Source organism: Babylonia areolata, chromosome 11 (assembly GCF_041734735.1).
Source record: "Babylonia areolata isolate BAREFJ2019XMU chromosome 11, ASM4173473v1, whole genome shotgun sequence".
Classification (NCBI taxonomy): Eukaryota; Metazoa; Mollusca; class Gastropoda; order Neogastropoda; family Buccinidae; genus Babylonia; species Babylonia areolata.
Genome location: NC_134886.1, coordinates 6,340,654 through 6,358,153, shown reverse-complemented (window position 1 = coordinate 6,358,153; position 17,500 = coordinate 6,340,654). Strand labels below are relative to the sequence as shown.

General features: G+C 38.6%; 2 protein-coding genes across 3 annotated transcripts in view; both read left to right on the top strand.

The window, feature by feature from the left end:
* LOC143287475 (protein mono-ADP-ribosyltransferase PARP14-like) overlaps window positions 1-4,223 on the top strand; it is a 54,205-nt gene extending 49,982 nt beyond the window's left edge. For both annotated transcript variants that reach the window (XM_076595489.1, XM_076595490.1), the window contains exon 20: window positions 914-4,223. In XM_076595489.1, the coding sequence (XP_076451604.1) occupies window positions 914-1,209 (296 nt within the window). In that variant the 3' untranslated portion in view covers window positions 1,210-4,223. The remainder of the gene's footprint in view (window positions 1-913) is intronic.
* A 9,291-nt stretch (window positions 4,224-13,514) lies between these two features.
* The window catches only part of LOC143287474 (ankyrin repeat domain-containing protein 49-like), a 9,853-nt gene continuing 5,867 nt past the window's right edge, over window positions 13,515-17,500 (top strand). Inside the window, exons 1-3 of the mRNA XM_076595488.1 lie at window positions 13,515-13,647; window positions 16,112-16,187; window positions 17,204-17,300. Of these exons, the coding sequence (XP_076451603.1) occupies window positions 16,119-16,187; window positions 17,204-17,300 (166 nt within the window). The 5' untranslated portion in view covers window positions 13,515-13,647; window positions 16,112-16,118. The remainder of the gene's footprint in view (window positions 13,648-16,111; window positions 16,188-17,203; window positions 17,301-17,500) is intronic.

Sequence of the window (17,500 nt, the reverse complement as noted above, 5' to 3'; positions counted from 1 at the left end):
CACACACACACACACACACAAACACACAGACACACAGACACACAGTTTCTTCACTTGACCATGGAGAGTAATACTACTGCAAGACACATCATTTGGAGCAAAACAAAGAAATGTTGATTAACTGCATAATCTGTTTCAGCAACTGGGTAAGGGCAGGGTGTGTACTTTGCTATGAAATTGTTCACAATTGGTTTCAGAACTGTTTTAGATGTTCCTTTCGGGCAGGGCATGTATTGCCATCAATTCACACTTCTCAACAGTGATTTGTCATGCAACCTGCTACAGATGTTGCATTTGAGCATGCCATGTATTTTGCCACACTACTCAACAATAATTCATAATACGATCTGTTCCAGATGTTGCATTCAGGCAGGGCGTGTATTTTGAAATGTATTTTGCCACACTACTCAACAATAATTCATCATACGATCTGTTCTAGGTGTTGCATTCGGGCAGGGCGTGTATTTTGCCATGTATTTTGCCACACTACTCAACAATAATTCATAATATGATCTGTTCCAGATGTTGCATTCAGGCAGGGCGTGTATTTTGCCATGTATTTTGCCACACTACTCAACAATAATTCATCATACGATCTGTTCTAGGTGTTGCATTCGGGCAGGGCGTGTATTTTGCCACACTACTCAACAATAATTCATAATATGATCTGTTCCAGATGTTGCATTCAGGCAGGGCGTGTATTTTGCCATGTATTTTGCCACACTACTCAACAATAATTCATCATACGATCTGTTCTAGGTGTTGCATTCGGGCAGGGCGTGTATTTTGCCATGTATTTTGCCACACTACTCAACAATAATTCATAATACGATCTGTTCCAGATGTTGCATTCGGGCAGGCCGTGTATTTTGCCACACTACTCAACAATCATTCATAATACGATCTGTTCCAGATGTTGCATTCGGGCAGGGCGTGTATTTCGCCGTGAATTCCAGCTACTCCACAGATGTCAAGTACACCCCCAAAGATGGCTCCGGAAAACGCTACATCTACCAGACCAAGGTTCTGGTGGGTCACGCAGTGCAAGGGCGGCTCAACCTGAGAGTGCTTCCTGAGAGAAAACCCTCCGTGCTGTACGACTCAGCCACTGACAGCCTGACCAACGCCAAGATGTACGTCATTTTCAATGACACACAAGCGTATCCTGAGTATCTGATCACCTTCACATCAGCGCCAGAAAAGAAGTGAACAGTGTGGTGGTTCAGTGTACTGAGTCATGGAAGCCTGGAAAAGTCATGGAAAAACTGGGAGAACCATTTCCAGGGCTGGAACAGTCTTTGGGGGAAAAATGTTGTTTACTTTTGAAAATAGAACTTGTTTTTATCATTCTTTCTTGGTGTGTGTGTATACCCTTTGCACCTGATGATTAGTATCTTCTTTCTAAACCTGCTGCAGTATATATGTGACATCTATATTTGGTTGTTGTTGTTCTTTTTGTTGTTGTCTTGTTGTTTTTTGGGGGTGTCGTTTTTGTTTTTGCTGTCCCATCATCAGCACCATTCCAGTGGCATCGCTCCCATGCTGTTCATTCTGAGTTCTTGTTACACAGCAACACCTGGGTCCTTCTACTGCAGTCCAGCATTGGCAGCCTACAGGAGGCCACACACCAGTAGAGGCCCTGCACTGCTGCTGAGTCACTTTGGTGGTGTTCAGTAGTGCCTGTTCTGATTCAACATACTTAGGACACCACCTACTATGCTCCCCTACTGATGAGGAGGAGGAGGAATTTTGTTTAATGTCCCGTCACACATATCGATGATTGAAGACATTTTGTTAAAGTATTTGTGAATACATTTGAGTATTATCAGTTAGAAGGGATGGGAGATGTGAATTAATGGAGAGTTGGGGGAAACTGGGCAAATGAGGGTGAAAAAAGAGAAGTCATTAAACTGACCAGATTCAGGTTAAAAAAACACAAACAAACAAAAAACAAAACAAAACAACAACAACAAAAGAAAGCACAACAACCTTTGTCCGTGATAACAAACTCAAAAGGGTTTGAAAAAAAAAAGAAGGAAAATGAAAGGTAAATACACGAAGAACAAAATAAATACTGATTTTGGCTTTGTGTTAATCGTGGTGTGTAATATTCTGGTAGAAGAGCACCGCTCCTAAAGAGGCCGCTGGTACAATGGCTGAAGTACAGCCACGGATACAGGTTGACGCACAAATGGACCTTGTAGCACTTTTCTACCGAATCCACTGCACAAAAACTCCGATTTCATGTCACCAAAACACAAATGAATGGGGAAACAAATCTCATATTTAAAAAAAAAATCATAACATTTAAAAGATATTACTTTATGACAGCTGTTTCTTCCTGCTGCTTGACGTTATCCATGGGCAGGTCACTCTTCCCCTACTGATGACAATAACAGCTTTGTCACACAGCTGGACTGAACGTGCGTTCCCCCCCCCCCCAACCCCTCCCCCTGAGTGGAAACTGCCACTACCCTGTGACATTCTCTCTCTCTCTCTCTCTCTCTCTCTGTATATATATTACTTTCAGTAATTTCTAAACCTTTTTCCTGTTTCTTCCAGCTGCTGAAAATTACATTGTTGACAGTGGCATACAGATTGCCAGTATAATTATTTTGACCTAACTACCGCAGTGATAATGTTAATCTTTTTTTAACCACTTTCATGGCAAGTTCTTTAGTGTTTAAAAAAAAAAAAAAATTATCTGTCTGCCTGTTTGAGAATTGTCAAATATCGGCAATTGAAGGAATAATAAAAGGACCTGCTGTGTTTTATTACAGGTTTGAAATCTTATAATAATGGAGCAGTTGTCAGGTGTAATCTGAGAGAGTCAGGGAATAGGGTTTATTTGCTTTCTGACACTTGTTGCTCTTTCATCCACACACAGCCGCTATGTTTTTTATGTTCATGCCAGTCTTTCAACCTCTTTGTGTAAAGATATTTATAGTGGGCATTGCAAACATATTTAAAGGTATGTTTGCCACTCTACAGAAAATGGTCAGTCTTTACTGATTTTCCCAAAATGGGCCATTGTCATTCAGTCTAGATAAGATATCCAGATGGATAAAAAAAAAAGGTAATTGCTGGGGTCACAAATATTCAAAAATAAAGGGGAACTTCTGCTGTTGACAACATTCAGAAATTGCTTTTTTTATATTTTAATCTTATCATTTTTGCTCCTTCTACCAAACAGGAAAGTCAGATCAACAAACCAGTGATTACACATTGCATACATCTGTTTTTGTTCTTGTTTTTTTAAGGTCTGCATTTTAGGTTGGGCTTCATGGAGAAAATGTGCTGTGTTGTCATTACTGCGCTGAATGTTTCTTCTCTTTCAGCGTGTTTATATTTTGATAATTGTGTTCTGCCTTGTTCTTTCCGTTGTCTCCTACTTTGTGTTCTGCCTTGTTCTTTCCGTTGTCTCCTACTTTGTGTTCTGCCTTGTTCTTTCCGTTGTCTCCTACTTTGTGTTCTGCTTTGTATTTTCCATTGTGCTTTGTACTTTCTGTTGTCTCCTAATTGTGTTCTGATTTGTTCTTTCCATTGTCTCCTACTTTGTGTTCTGCCTTGTTCTTTCCGTTGTCTCCTACTTTGTGTTCTGCCTTGTTCTTTCCGTTGTCTCCTACTTTGTGTTCTGCTTTGTTCTTTCCGTTGTCTCCTACTTTGTGTTCTGCCTTGTTCTTTCCGTTGTCTCCTACTTTGTGTTCTGCTTTGTATTTTCCATTGTGCTTTGTACTTTGTTGTCTCCTGATTGTGTTCTGATTTGTTCTTTCCATTGTACTTTCCATTGTCTCATACTTTGTGTTCTGCCTTGTTCTTTCCGTTGTCTCCTACTTTGTGTTCTGCCTTGTTCTTTCCGTTGTCTCCTACTTTGTGTTCTGCTTTGTATTTTCCATTGTGCTTTGTACTTTCTGTTGTCTCCTAATTGTGTTCTGATTTGTTCTTTCCATTGTACTTTCCATTGTCTCCTACTTTGTGTTCTGCCTTGTTCTTTCCGTTGTCTCCTACTTTGTGTTCTGCTTTGTATTTTCCATTGTGCTTTGTACTTTCTGTTGTCTCCTAATTGTGTTCTGATTTGTTCTTTCCATTGTACTTTCCATTGTCTCCTACTTTGTGTTCTCCTTTGTTCTTTCCGTTGTCTCCTATTTTGTGTTCTCCTTTGTACTTTCCATTGTCTCCTACTTTGTGTTCTCCTTTGTACTTTCCGTTGTCTCCTACTTTGTGTTCTCTTTGTACTTTCCAGTTGTCTCCTACTTTGTGTTCTGCCTTGTACTTTCCATCTGTCTCTCACTTTGTCATGTTGTTTCTATTTTTATCTTTTTCTTTGTGTACTGTCTTGATCTTTCTGTCTTCCACATTATCTTGTTCTTTGCATAATCTGCTCTGTTGTCTTATTTCTTCCACCATCTCATACTTTGTGCTGTCACAGCTCATGAGGTTTTCAGATGGAAGTCATGATTTTTTGTGCATGCTTTTCCTTGTTTGCCCACCCCACTAAGCTGGATATTTAGTGTAGGAGCTCCTAGTTTAATTGTTTAGTCTTGTTTCTGTGCCTTTGTTGTCACTGCTGTGCAGAGCTTCAGTTCACTCTGTCCAGTCAGTGACATTTTTCAAGGTTTTGTGCCTGCATCCTTGTAGGAAGAAGGTTCTGTCTGTTTTAGGTTTGTGGCTGTTTTGCCCACATGGCACCCTCACATAAGGATTGGTGGCCATGGTTCTGTGTCATCTGCGTCATTGAGCGGAAGAGGAAGTTCATTCCAATTGCAAGGTCCAGAGACAGAGAAAGAACGGCGGCCAACAGTCAAGTGTTTGACTTTGAATCTGGGTATGCGTAAACAGAGTGGATCCGAAGCCGATCATAGTGAACGAGATGGAGTGTAGAAGTGAAGGCAGCCGCAGAGATAGGATGGGGCAGATTTGTGAATACATTTATAACACAGAGTGCTGATCTTGTACTATATTCTGTGTGAGACAGGGAGCCAGTGGAGATGTTGCAAAAGAGGAGTGATGTGCTCAGATCTTTTCTTCCTGAGGACGAGTCAGGCAGCAGAGTTTTGTATGCGCTGAAGAGACTGAATGGCTGAAGCAGGCAAACCAGACAATAGAGAGTTACAGCAGTCAAGGCAAGAGTGAAATGACAAGTCTAGATGTTGCATCAATGGACAGATATTTCCAGATGGAACTGATGTGCTGCAATTGAGAGTCGCAGGAATGACATGTCTGACTGATAAATTTTTGCATGGACAGTGTGTTGTCAAGGACAATGCTGAGGTTCCTGACTGAACTGGAAAGAGGGATGGATGTACTGCCAAGTTTGATTGTGTTAGTTGAAATGGAGAGTTTTTGTTTAGTTCCTATGATCATTGCTTCAGTTTTGTCTGCATTCAGTTGTAAATTTATATTTAGAGTCATCCAGTTTTGAATGTCCAAGAAACAGTTGGATGTTTCTTGCAAGAGTGACGACAGTTTTTCGGGGTTATCACTCTTCTGGAGTTGAGTGTCATCAGCATATGAATAATGACTGACGTTATGGCAGTTGATAATTTCAGCGAGAGGAGCAGTGTACAATGTGAAGAACACTGGGCCTAAAACAGATCCCAGTGGGACTCCATGTTCGATTGTAATGGGTTCGGACTGGAAATTATCAATAATGACAGACTGGGATCGATCAGTGAGATAAGATTTGAACCAGTTTAGAAAAGTGCTGTTGATACCAAATGTAAAATGAAGACGGGAAAGGAGGATTGAATGGTCTATCATGTCAAAGGTGGCTGACAAGTCGAGAAGAGTGAGAAGGGAGATCTGTCCTGAGTTGGACGCTAGCAGTAGGTTATTCAGGATGTGGAGGAGAGTGGTTTCGGTACTGTGGTCAGCACAATAGGCAGACTGAAATGGGTTGATGAGATTGTTGAAACAATGGTGGTTGTAGAGCTGCTTCAGGACAGCTTTTTCAAGGAGTTTGGACAGGAATGGAAGATCAGAAACTGGTCGATAGTTTTTCAAAATGTTTGCGTCAAGGTTGGATTTCTTCAGAAGAGGCCGAACGATTGCAGTTTTTAAAGTGGATGGAAACGTTCCAGTGAGAAGGGATGAGCCAGTGAGAAGGGATGAGTTAACAATACTGGTGATTGTTGGGAGAAGCAGTGGACTCCAGTTTCAGTCAGTGGATTAAAGGAATGAAGAGGAGTGCCATTGAATTCAGGATCAGGATGAACAGGTTGGAAAGGCATTTGGTCTAAGATGGTACGAATATTTTGGACTTTGTCGAAAAAGAAAGAGAAGACATTGGGGAGTTCATATAAAGTGTAGGCAGAAGGAAGAGGAGTCTTTTTTGCAGTACCAAGAAGATCTGACATGATTGAGTAAAGAGATATGGTGGATGTGGAATTGAGAACTTGAGAAGAAAAGAAGTTTGCTGTTGAGATCATATCTTCAACTTTATTTATTTTTTTTCGGAATATTTGATAGTAGACTTTCAGTTTTGTTGATCGCCATCGCTGTTCCAATCGTTGACATTTGCATTTTGCAAGTCGAATGTCTTGTGTGTACTATAGGGCGAAAGGTCTATCAGGGATCATGCCGGTGGTGGGTGGTGCATGTTCATCCAGCAGTTGATAGAGGACAGTGTTGTAATGTGCAGAGACATCAGTGCAGGAAGAAATTTTGGAAAGGCGTTCAGCAGCTTGAGAAGAAAAAGTGTTAATGTTGATGGATTTCAGGTTGCAACGAGTAACAGATTTTTTGGTTCTGTTGGTTTTGAAATATTAAGCAAGAATATGACAGCAGGATGGTCGGAAGAGAGTTCCTCAGTTACAGTCAGTGACGCAATCATGAAATCAGTCACGTGCGACGAGCCAGTTCAACGTATGGCCAGATTTGTGTGTTGGTTCTGTAACGAGCTGAGAGAGAGAATGATTGGACAGAGATAGACATAGGCATTTGACATCAGTGGAAGTTTGGTTGTCAAAATGAAAATTGAAGTCTCCGAGGATGATAAGTTTGCCAGAACGAAGGTTGTAGTAATCAAGTAATGTTCAGAACTCATCGTGAAACAGAGAAGACGTTAGGTTGTTTTTACGACTAGGAGGAGGTCGATAGAGACAACAGAAGATGATTGAGTGGCTGGGAACATTGAGAGTGACTTCAAGCATTTCAAAAGTGTCATGTGGAAAGGCGTGGTTATGGGAGAAGGAAAGGGAAGATGTCTCTATAGACGATGGTGATGCCACCTCCACGAGACAGTCGAGGAAGTGACTTGGTTTTGTATCCAGGGGTGGTCAGTTGTTTAAGTTTGGGTTCGTGACCTTGTAATTTTAACCAGGTTTCAGTAAGAAATACGATATCAAAGTTATTTTCAAAAATATAATCCAAAATATAGTCAGTCTTTTGATCAGGGCAGACAGATTGAGCATTGAACAGGCAGGCATGAAAGAGATCAGAGGCATGTTGAGAGAAATTTAATGGCGAAGCAGGTGAGTCAGACAGGCAATGTAAGGAGACGATGGTGACTGAGCAGTGGAGGACAGTGGGAAGGCAGAGAAAGGTCCGGGAGTTGAGACAGGTGTGGAAGGGGTAGAAAGCAGACCAGAGCTAATCACAGGAGATACACCACATTTTGGAAAAGTGTCAGAGAGGACAGTGTCACGATAAATAAAGGAGTCAGCTTGAACATGAATGTTGAGGTTGTCAGTGACAGCCACAGCAACAGCAGGGCTGACATCAGAGACAGGATGATGAAGATTGACTGTGTTGATGAAATCCCGGTGAAACTATGAGTGACAATCAGAACCAGTGCATTGTCAGCAAAAACGGCAACTGTCCAAATCATCCGGGACTGTTTTTAATCAATACTGTTTTTTTGTTTGTTTTGTTTTATATATATATATATATCAATACTGTTTATACTGCTGGGACATGTAGGTTTTGTGAGGAGCTGAGATGAGATCACTATATCTTGTTCATTCCATCCTTGTTAATTGCTAAGATTTTTTTTTTTTTAGATGGGGAAAACGTGATATTTTACACCAAAGTTTAATATTAACCAAGATTTATACAATAAATGAAAGTCAAAGTTGTGATGGACAGAAATTTGGATGTGATACAGAAAGAATGTTGCGCCGTATCCTGAGATTATTTTGATGCAGATGGGCTTTTTTGTTGTTGTCAAGATGCAATAGCATCAATTGTAACAGGTTATAATGCTGGATTTGAAAACATTGAAATAAATAACTTTTATGTGATTGATTGAATGAGTAGTAAGTGACATGCAATCAGTTGTGAAAAATAATTTACAAGGTAAAATTATTTTGTTATGCACACTTTGTTCGGCTTATGCATCATGGTTGCTATTTATTTCAGAAAATAAAGTTGGGCACTCATTCTTTTTCCTTTTAAAAAAAAAAAAAAAACAGAGTGTAACTTGCACATGTTGGTGTGGAAGAATGCTTGCCACCAAAATTTCACATCTAAAACGGCAAATGAAATCATTTATTGCACAACTAATGAAAATGTCTGCAACTGATGGAAGATTTGAATTTGTTACAATAATTCTGGTTGCAAAGAAGAAAACCTTCATCGTCAGGGGAAAAGAAAAGAAAAGAAAAAATCCACCATAAAATAAGTTTTGCCCTTTTTTATATTCTCTTTTTAATCTTGAAAGCAAAACTAATGAAAAGAAACATGATAACATTAAAAACAACAAGTCACAGAGAACTTTTAAAATAATCAGTTTTATTTTTTTTCTTGTTTGAGAAAGTGTAGCGGGTGTTTAACCGTGTCCTAAAGATGAATTGAAAAAAGAAGAAAAAAAGAGAGAGAGAGAGAAAAAAAAAAGAAGTTGAAATGGAAAAAAATATGTACTCCATTTCAAATGCATTACATAGATACTTGACACAATGATATATCATTTTATAATGGATAATTTAAAACACCATCATCTTTACAGTGCTTTTGTTGTTGTTGTTTTTTTTGTTTTTTGTTTTTGTTGTTTTTTTTGTTTTTGTTTTTTACGATATCAAACATTTTCCTCTGTTATAACCATGCACCCTTTCTTTGAGAATATCAAACATTTTACACTGTTATAGATATTATACCTATAAGACAAAAAAATGTATGAGAGAGTCTGTTCTTAAACTGTCAATTAATTCAATCTGATAAGTTTCATTATTTTCAAATACAGTGATTGAACAGCTAACATGATAAAAAATAATACATTTACCTGCTGGTTATACTCATTTTCACACAGTTTATGATTCATGCACAGTAGTATAAAGTACTATAATACCTTTAAAGATACTGCTACTGTACAACGTATTACACACGACTGTTGTTGAGATGAGATTTTTTTTGTGTAAATTCACAGAAATCAGTAAATCTCAGCGACCCAGGGGTTGATCCTGAGATTCATGTAATATCGTTCAGAAAATCAAGGGGGATATGTCAAATCAGTTCTTCTTTAGCGTATTCCTGGGTAATTGTCACTGTGTTTATCTCGGCTTGTCAGGCTTGACAAGTTTTGTTAGTGTTCCTGCGCTGTTATCTGCCTTTCCATTTCCTCTGGCGCACTGCACAAACATGCAGACAAGACAGTAAGGGAAAGAGAAGTGCCTCGCTTACCATGTGCAAACATGTACAGCTGTACACTTTTGTATAGGCTATAAAACAGGCCCGACACACGAAAAGCTTTACGTTAATTTACATCGTTAGAATGAAACACATACATTTGTGTTCAGATGAAACATATAGAACATACGTAATATATAACACATCTACAAACTGAAGATACTCAGAGGGAAAATATCAGTTCTTGATGTTCACCCTGTATGATACTCCCCCTTCTTGATACCAATTCCCCCTGACTGATACCCCCCACACCCCCTTCTCAATACTACTCCTGTCCAAAACTCCTCCTCCTCGATATTCTTCCCTGGCGATACCCCCCGCACCCCTCTCTTGATATTCCCATGTCCAATACTCCTCCTCCTCGATATTCCCCCAGTCTGAAACACCTTTCTCGATATTCCCCCTGTCTGATACACCCTCTCTCAATATTCCTCCTGTCCGATACACCCCCTTCTTAATATTCCCCCTGTTTGATTTATCCCCCCCCCCCCAACCCGCCCACTCCTCAATAGTCCACCTGTGCGATACCCCCACTTCTCGATATTCCCCCTGTTCAATACCCCCACTTCTCAATATCTCCCTGTAGGATACACGCCCCATCTTGATATGCCCCCGTTCCCCTGTTCGATACTCCCCCTTCTCGATATTCCCCCAGTCTGATACACCCCCTTCTCGATATTCCCTTAGATCCTTCTCAAAGTCTCCCAGTTCGATACCCCCCCAAACCCCCTTGATATCCTCTCAGTGTCTGATACACGCACCCCCACCCCCCACCCCAGCCCCTCTTGATATTCCCACTGTCTGATACACCCACCCCCACCCGACCCCCTTCTCAATACTCCCCCTGCTTGATAAGTATATGCTACTCACATTGCTCGATTGCTGTGCTAAACAGTTTATGAAATTTTGCTTTCCGAAATCTATTTTCAAATTTGGTCCTGTATTTTTTTGACAGACACAGAGAAGACAAAAAAAAAAAAAAAAAAAGAAAAGAAAAAAAGATCAAGAACAAATAGAAAGACAGCATACAACTTGTTCCCCTGGTTGTATCATTATTGTGTGTAGTGTTCATGTCAGTCAATGTGGCAATAATCAATTGATATTTAAAATTATATGCTGTAACAAAGAGTCGGGTGTGATCAATGGAAGAAAAATTGTGGTAGTTGTGCGCACTGATATATATGTATGCTAACATTATTATGTCTATGGTTGTGTGTCACAGACTTCTATATAAGTCCATGGTTGTACATGGTCATGTATTTGGCATGAGTGTGTATGTATGTGTGAATGCGAGCATGCATGTGTGCTTGCCTGTCGGTTCACTGGTACTGAGATGTGTGTGCAAATGTGTGTGTGTCTGTGTGTCACTGGTGTCAGTGTATGAGAGAGAGAGAGAGAGAGAGAGAGAGAGAGAGAGACTTTTTTTTTTTTTTTTTAGATTGGCAGTTAGCGTTCATTTTACAGTTCTACTGCCAAGGGGGATAATTCATCTGTGTAATGCTCTTGACCGCTCTCGCTGGAGGATGCTGTGCTCTAGTGGCATAAAGACGTTTGAAAACAAGAGAATGCTGGCCATTAAGGAGAAGCGTGAACGAAGGAAGCAGGGCTCAACTTCTGGAGACGTTTTCTCCGGCAACAACTGTGGGGAGTGCTGCGCATCCAGAATCGGCTTCTTCTCCCATATGAGGACACACACTGACAGATAAGCCTGCCTGCCTACTCATCCGTCGGTCCGACGGGAGAATCCAACAACAATCGACAAATGAAAAGAAAGTGAGAAATGATAAAGGGAAATAACAATTAACTTAAAGTACACCTGAAAAAACACATAAACATTCATACATCCTTACACATGACATTAAAAAAAAAAAGAAAACAAAAAGATTAAACATTCCATACTACTCTACTACTCAAACTGACATAAAGAGAAAACAAAACAAACCAGTGATGAGCATCCGACCATTCAACCGAACTTCTTTTTGGTTATTTATCTACCTTACGTTATATTGTATTTATCTATATCATATTACAATCATATTAACAGAGAAAAACTCAAAGAGAGAGAGAGAGAGAGATGAACTGGACAGAATTAATTTCATTTTCTGACAGTAAGAAAAAACAACAAACACATAGACATGCACAATTTACATTCTTACTCGCAAAACCAGAGATCATCAGCACATGTTTGTTCGACTTTGGGAAAAAAAACAACCCAAAAAACAAGAGAGGCAAGGCCTTCAAGACTCACTTGTGACACACTTAAAAAAAAAAAAAATCTAATCTTTAAAATGTGTTCTGTATTTGTTATTATAAAGCTTCGGGTTAAAAAAAAGAAAAAAAGTCCTAATCAGATTTGAACCCCGCGTGTTCGGGTGAGAAGAAACTGTCTTACCCATTACACTATCATGGCTACTTAACTGATGTTCTAAAATTTAATATTTGAACATACTTTTTTAAAGGGCGATAAATCAATTGCGGTATTCGCAGTGAGAACGCTATTTAAATCATATTATTCTGGTGTATCTTGGGCATTCAAAAATTCTTTAAGGGCAATAAAAAAAATTCTTTTTAAGTCCGCGGTAAAGGAGACGTGGCTATCGCCGCAATCACACTGCAACATATAGCCGTTTTCTCTAGGTCTAGATAGAGGTACAAGTTTAGTTACACCCGCCGGGAATGTAGTACCGCACGGTGGATTCAATTTCTCTTTTATGTTCATTCTAGTTTTATAGTTTTAAAGTTGATATGAAAATTTAGTATTCTGTTAAACTAATAACATATAGAGCCAAGTACAAGTACTTCTAAACGTTGTAAGAAGTGAAAAGGACTTCATTTTGAGAAAAGTCAAGACTGGACATTTTTTCGTTTCATCGTGATCAGTTCAAGGGTATTAACTCGCATGGTTTACAATTTTTAACTGTGAATTCTGACTGATTCTGTGGATATTTTTACGGCAGTTTGGGGCATAATCGAGTAAGTGATGAGGCGTTCACAAAACTTTCTCTGAATAAATATTTAACGGTCTCCTTCTCCAACTTTCCATCACGTTATCGTGTATTGTCCATTGAATATAGGATTGAACGGGCAGGTCAACAACTTGAAACAAAATGGCGTCGTTCGCGAAGAATATGAGCACTTTGAATGTGTATGCAATTGATTTTTCCCCATGACTTTCAGGGCTCAGCCAATGGATCTGTAAAGTCCACTCGTCGTATTGATTTTAGTATTTTCTGAAAAAGACCACTTGGGCGAATGAACATAGTGAAAGCCCTGTACACTGAGATTAAAACACATAAGCTTTTTATGTATTGAGTAGAATTTCAAAATCTAATGTTTAAGATGAGAAAGATCAGTTTAAAGCAAATTAAGTCCCCTACCATTAATTACAGATTAATTTCCCTTTTATACTATAAGCACCAAAACGTTTGCAAAATAAATAAAACTTCCATGCATAGCAAATATGTTCCTGTTTGAACAAAAAATGATAATAATGACTGCTCTAGTTGTTGTGTCAGAATATCAGATCAAAGTGCCAAGTTTAGAGAATACAAAAAATATAAATATAACAGTAAATGCAGTTTGCATATAATTTGGCTTTTTTTTTTTTTTTACTTTTGTGTGCCCATCCCAGAGGTGCAATATGTTTTAAACAAGATGACTGGAAAGAACTGAATTTTTCCTATTTTTATGCCTAATTTGGTGTCAACTGACAAAGTATTTGCAGAGAAAATGTCAATGTTAAAGCTTACCACGGACACACACACACACACACACACACACAGACAACCTAACCGAACACCGGGTTAAAACATAGACTCACTTTCTTTACACAAGTGAGTCAACAAAACAAAAAACTATCCAAGAAATACAACTGTTGAAAGATAGGGGAGAGCATTCTCGTAGCAAACAAATGATCGGCTTTCTCGTGTGTCACAGACAGAATGGCAACGGTTGTATGACAAAGGCTGTAACTGAACACCACAAGACTGCATTTGTTTCGTCATAGGAAATATTACCACACGAACGGTGAGCATTGTTTCAACGATTCAAAGTTCTGCTGTCCTCTTTCTCTTTGCTCTCCACTTACAAAATTGTTATTAAATTGTTGTCTTCGCGATCAGTGTCTGTGACGATGGCAATTATAGATTTTTCAATAAGTGAGGGAGGTTTGTTTTTTTTTTTTTTTTTTTTTCCTGATCAACAATGTAAACATGTGCAGATCTATATGTAAAGCACAGACTTTACTGTGCTATTAGGTGCTATAGCACTTTTGCCCCTTTCATGTTTGTGCATGCATAAGGTGAAATACGTATTCCACATTGATCCAAGAGTTTGCTTAGACCTTTTGTTTTTTAAAGACGAAAATATTCAGCATCGATTATTAATGTCAATGTCATTAACAGATTGATGACAGATGTGTGAAAGGAAAGAAGAAGACATAGGAAGTGGAGCACACACACACACACACACACACACACACACACACTGGGTTCCCTTGGCTGAACTAGGGGGCTTAACAATCGTACACAGACATCAGTCATCTATTGTGGATTGTTGCCCTGAAAAGGGATTACCACAGGATTATAGGCAAGACAAGACACACACACACACACACACACACACACACACACACACACACACACACATTGTAAATAAATATTCATTATCAGTGCAGTGTTTCTTTTTGCCTTTCTTGTGTTTCTTTTTGCCTTTACTTGTAAAGTAAAAATTTTTGCAGACGACACTAAGGCTTACTCTGCCATCCGAAGTATAGAAGATAGAGATCACTTGCAAATGTGTATACATAATCTGGTTAAATGGACAAATACTTGGCTGTTGCAATTTAACAGCGAGAAATGCAAAGTTCTGCACCTTGGAAAGAATAATCCACAGTATCAATACACGATACAGGAAAAGGGGGTAACTCGAACAATGGATAGTACAACAGCGGAAAGAGATTTAGGGATCACGATGGATCCAGAACTAAGCTTTGAGGCACATATAAATAATATAGTGAAAAAGGCAAATCAAATTTCTGGTCTTCTTGTGAGAACTATAACTAATAAATCTCCCGAAATTATGATTCCATTGTTCAAAGCTCTGGTTAGACCCATTATTGAATATGGAAATTCAGTATGGTGCCCTTACCTTAAAAAGCACATAAATATGAATCATATTATGATTGAAGGAGTTCAACGCAGATTTACCAAGTATATAACTAGTAATACTAATAGTACTCGTGATCTTAGTTATGAGGAGCGCCTGGCTCTTTTTAATATGCCTAGCCTAGAGTTTAGAAGATTAAGAGGTGATCACATTGAAGTATATAAGATCATGCACAATATTTATGATCCTTGCACCACCTCTTCCTTGTTTACTATGGCTAACTACGATAAAACTCGAGGGCACAACTTCAAAATAAACAAAACTAATTTCATAACTAACCAGTTCCACAAGTTCTTTACTAACCGTATCATAAATCTGTTGAATAACCTTTCCTATGACACCATCAATGCACCATCGGTAAACGCCTTCAAAAATCACATTGACAAAAAGTTTAAGAACCATGTATTTTCCACAGAGTTAAATCTTTATTGAGCTGTAGAGAAATATAGTATACACTATGCCAGATTTAAACAAGGGTCTGTTCACAACAAGTGATCCAAAAGCACATAAATGGACACTGATTATGAGGGCAAAAGGCTTTTAGCCTATAGCCAAACATTTCTGTGATTGTGATTCAGTTTTAGCTCGAAAATGTTTTGTCCTGCTTAAGTAAAAGAAAAGAAAGAAGTGCATGGGGCATGTGGAGAAGAAGAAGAGAAATGACAAAAGTACAAGAATTGACTGACAATTCGTTATTGAGGATGTCAACTTTCAGGGGAGCATACACACATCATATGATATGTATGATTGATGTAAGTTTACAGTTGGGCCAACAGCAGAGTGAGAGGTGTTTTATCAGTGGTTTCTCCATTGCATTTGCAATGGGAAATCATTCGCAGCTTAGTCTTTTGTGAAGGACTATGACTCGCATTGAAAGCAAAACTGCACTGGCTCTTACAGTCTTAGGAGTGCTGCCTTGGAGGCTAGTTTGCCTTTGGGAACCATCCCACCACTGACTGTCCTAAAACCCTCTTGGCCGAGGGAGTGGGGATGTGACATGGGTAAGACACTCTCCACTATAATAAAATTCTTGCCCAGATAGTCAGGACAGCACTTACTTCCTCTGCTGTTCTGATGGTCAAAGTCAAACATGACTATCAAATAATATGATAATATATAATTATGGAATTTTCTGTATAAGAAATCCTCCAAAAACATTCACTTCTTTTATGGCAGAAGTATGGGAGACAACTAACTTACTAAGCATTTTTATTCTGTGAAAACGTTGACAAATTTTCTTTTCATAACTATAACAGTATAAGCATTTATTGTTATTATTATTATTAAGCTTTTTTTTTTTTTTGTTCTTTTGGTGTGTTTTCAGAATAGCCATGGGAGATTCAGATGATGAAACATTGGCCTGTGGCGGTGACTTGTACAACTCAGACATTCTTAAACAGGTCAGAGTGGCCTTTGGCCCACATTCCACAACACATGCATGTATTATATATATTATATTATAGATCATACACACACACACACACACACACACACACACACACACACACACACACACACCTTCCCCTGCCACACCCCTTCCCACACAAACACACATAAGCACACTTAGTGACTTACACACACCACGAGAACAGTATTAGATTATTTGTGACAGCAGCTAAAAATTTTCAGGAAAATGTATGATGTGTATTTACTTTTTCCATTGAATGAATACGACAGATGAATCTGGGTGTGGCTGTGCATAGGGGACTCAGAATGAGCAGCATGGGAGTAATGATACTGAAATGATCCAGATGATGGAACAGCAGCAACAAGAGCAAAAAAAAAAAAAAAAAAAAAAAAAAAATGCAGTGATCAGTGGTGTGCTTGAAGTTAACTATGTAAATAAATTTACCTAGTATTGAGCAGATGTGCAGCAGATAACGATTCCCCATGATTTTTCTCACTTTGGAATGCTATAGTAGGTTATAACTGCACAGTACACTACAGTAGCCATGGTAGTCTGTCAGAGTGTCATGTCTGACGATGATTTTATGTGCCTCTCCTAGCCTTTATGTGCCTCTCCTCTCTCTAATGTTTGTTTGATGTTGACTTACATACTTGGCTGTAGTGTAACATATTGAAAGACGTCGTTTTAGAGGGGTTAAAAAAACAAACAAACATATTTGGCTGTATTATTATGTCAAAGAATAATGTCTTTTTTTCTTTGCATTTTGTGGTATGTTTGTTTGATGATAAGTGATATCCTGTATTGTTTCTGGTTTTTTTGTTTGTTTATCTTTTTTTGTTTTTTGTTTTGTTTTGTTTTGTTTTTTGCGGAGGGGGGGGGGGGGGATTAAAAAAAACACACGCCAAACTTGTGTTCCATTGTCCATAAAAAGATGTCCTTTTTACAGTTTGTTATAAGTGATTTCTCACAGATGTGATAATCTTTGAATTTTTTTTTTCTCTGCTTCAGATTTTGGAAGCCAAGGATGGTGAACCCAGCCAGTTCCAGAGTTTCTGGGAGAAAGATGAACAAGATGTAGATGAATACACTGAAGAGGAAATACGAAGTAAGGCAGTTTACTTATTGTATTGTATTGTATTGTATTGTATTGTATTGAATCACATTGTATTGTAATATATTATTTTTGTCGACAGATTACTGTTTGAAATTCAGGCTGCTCTCCCATGTTAGAACATGTAGTTACAGTGTAGCACCACAGGTTATTCATTTTATTCTTTTTCTGTCAGCAAGTGAATTTGTTTTATT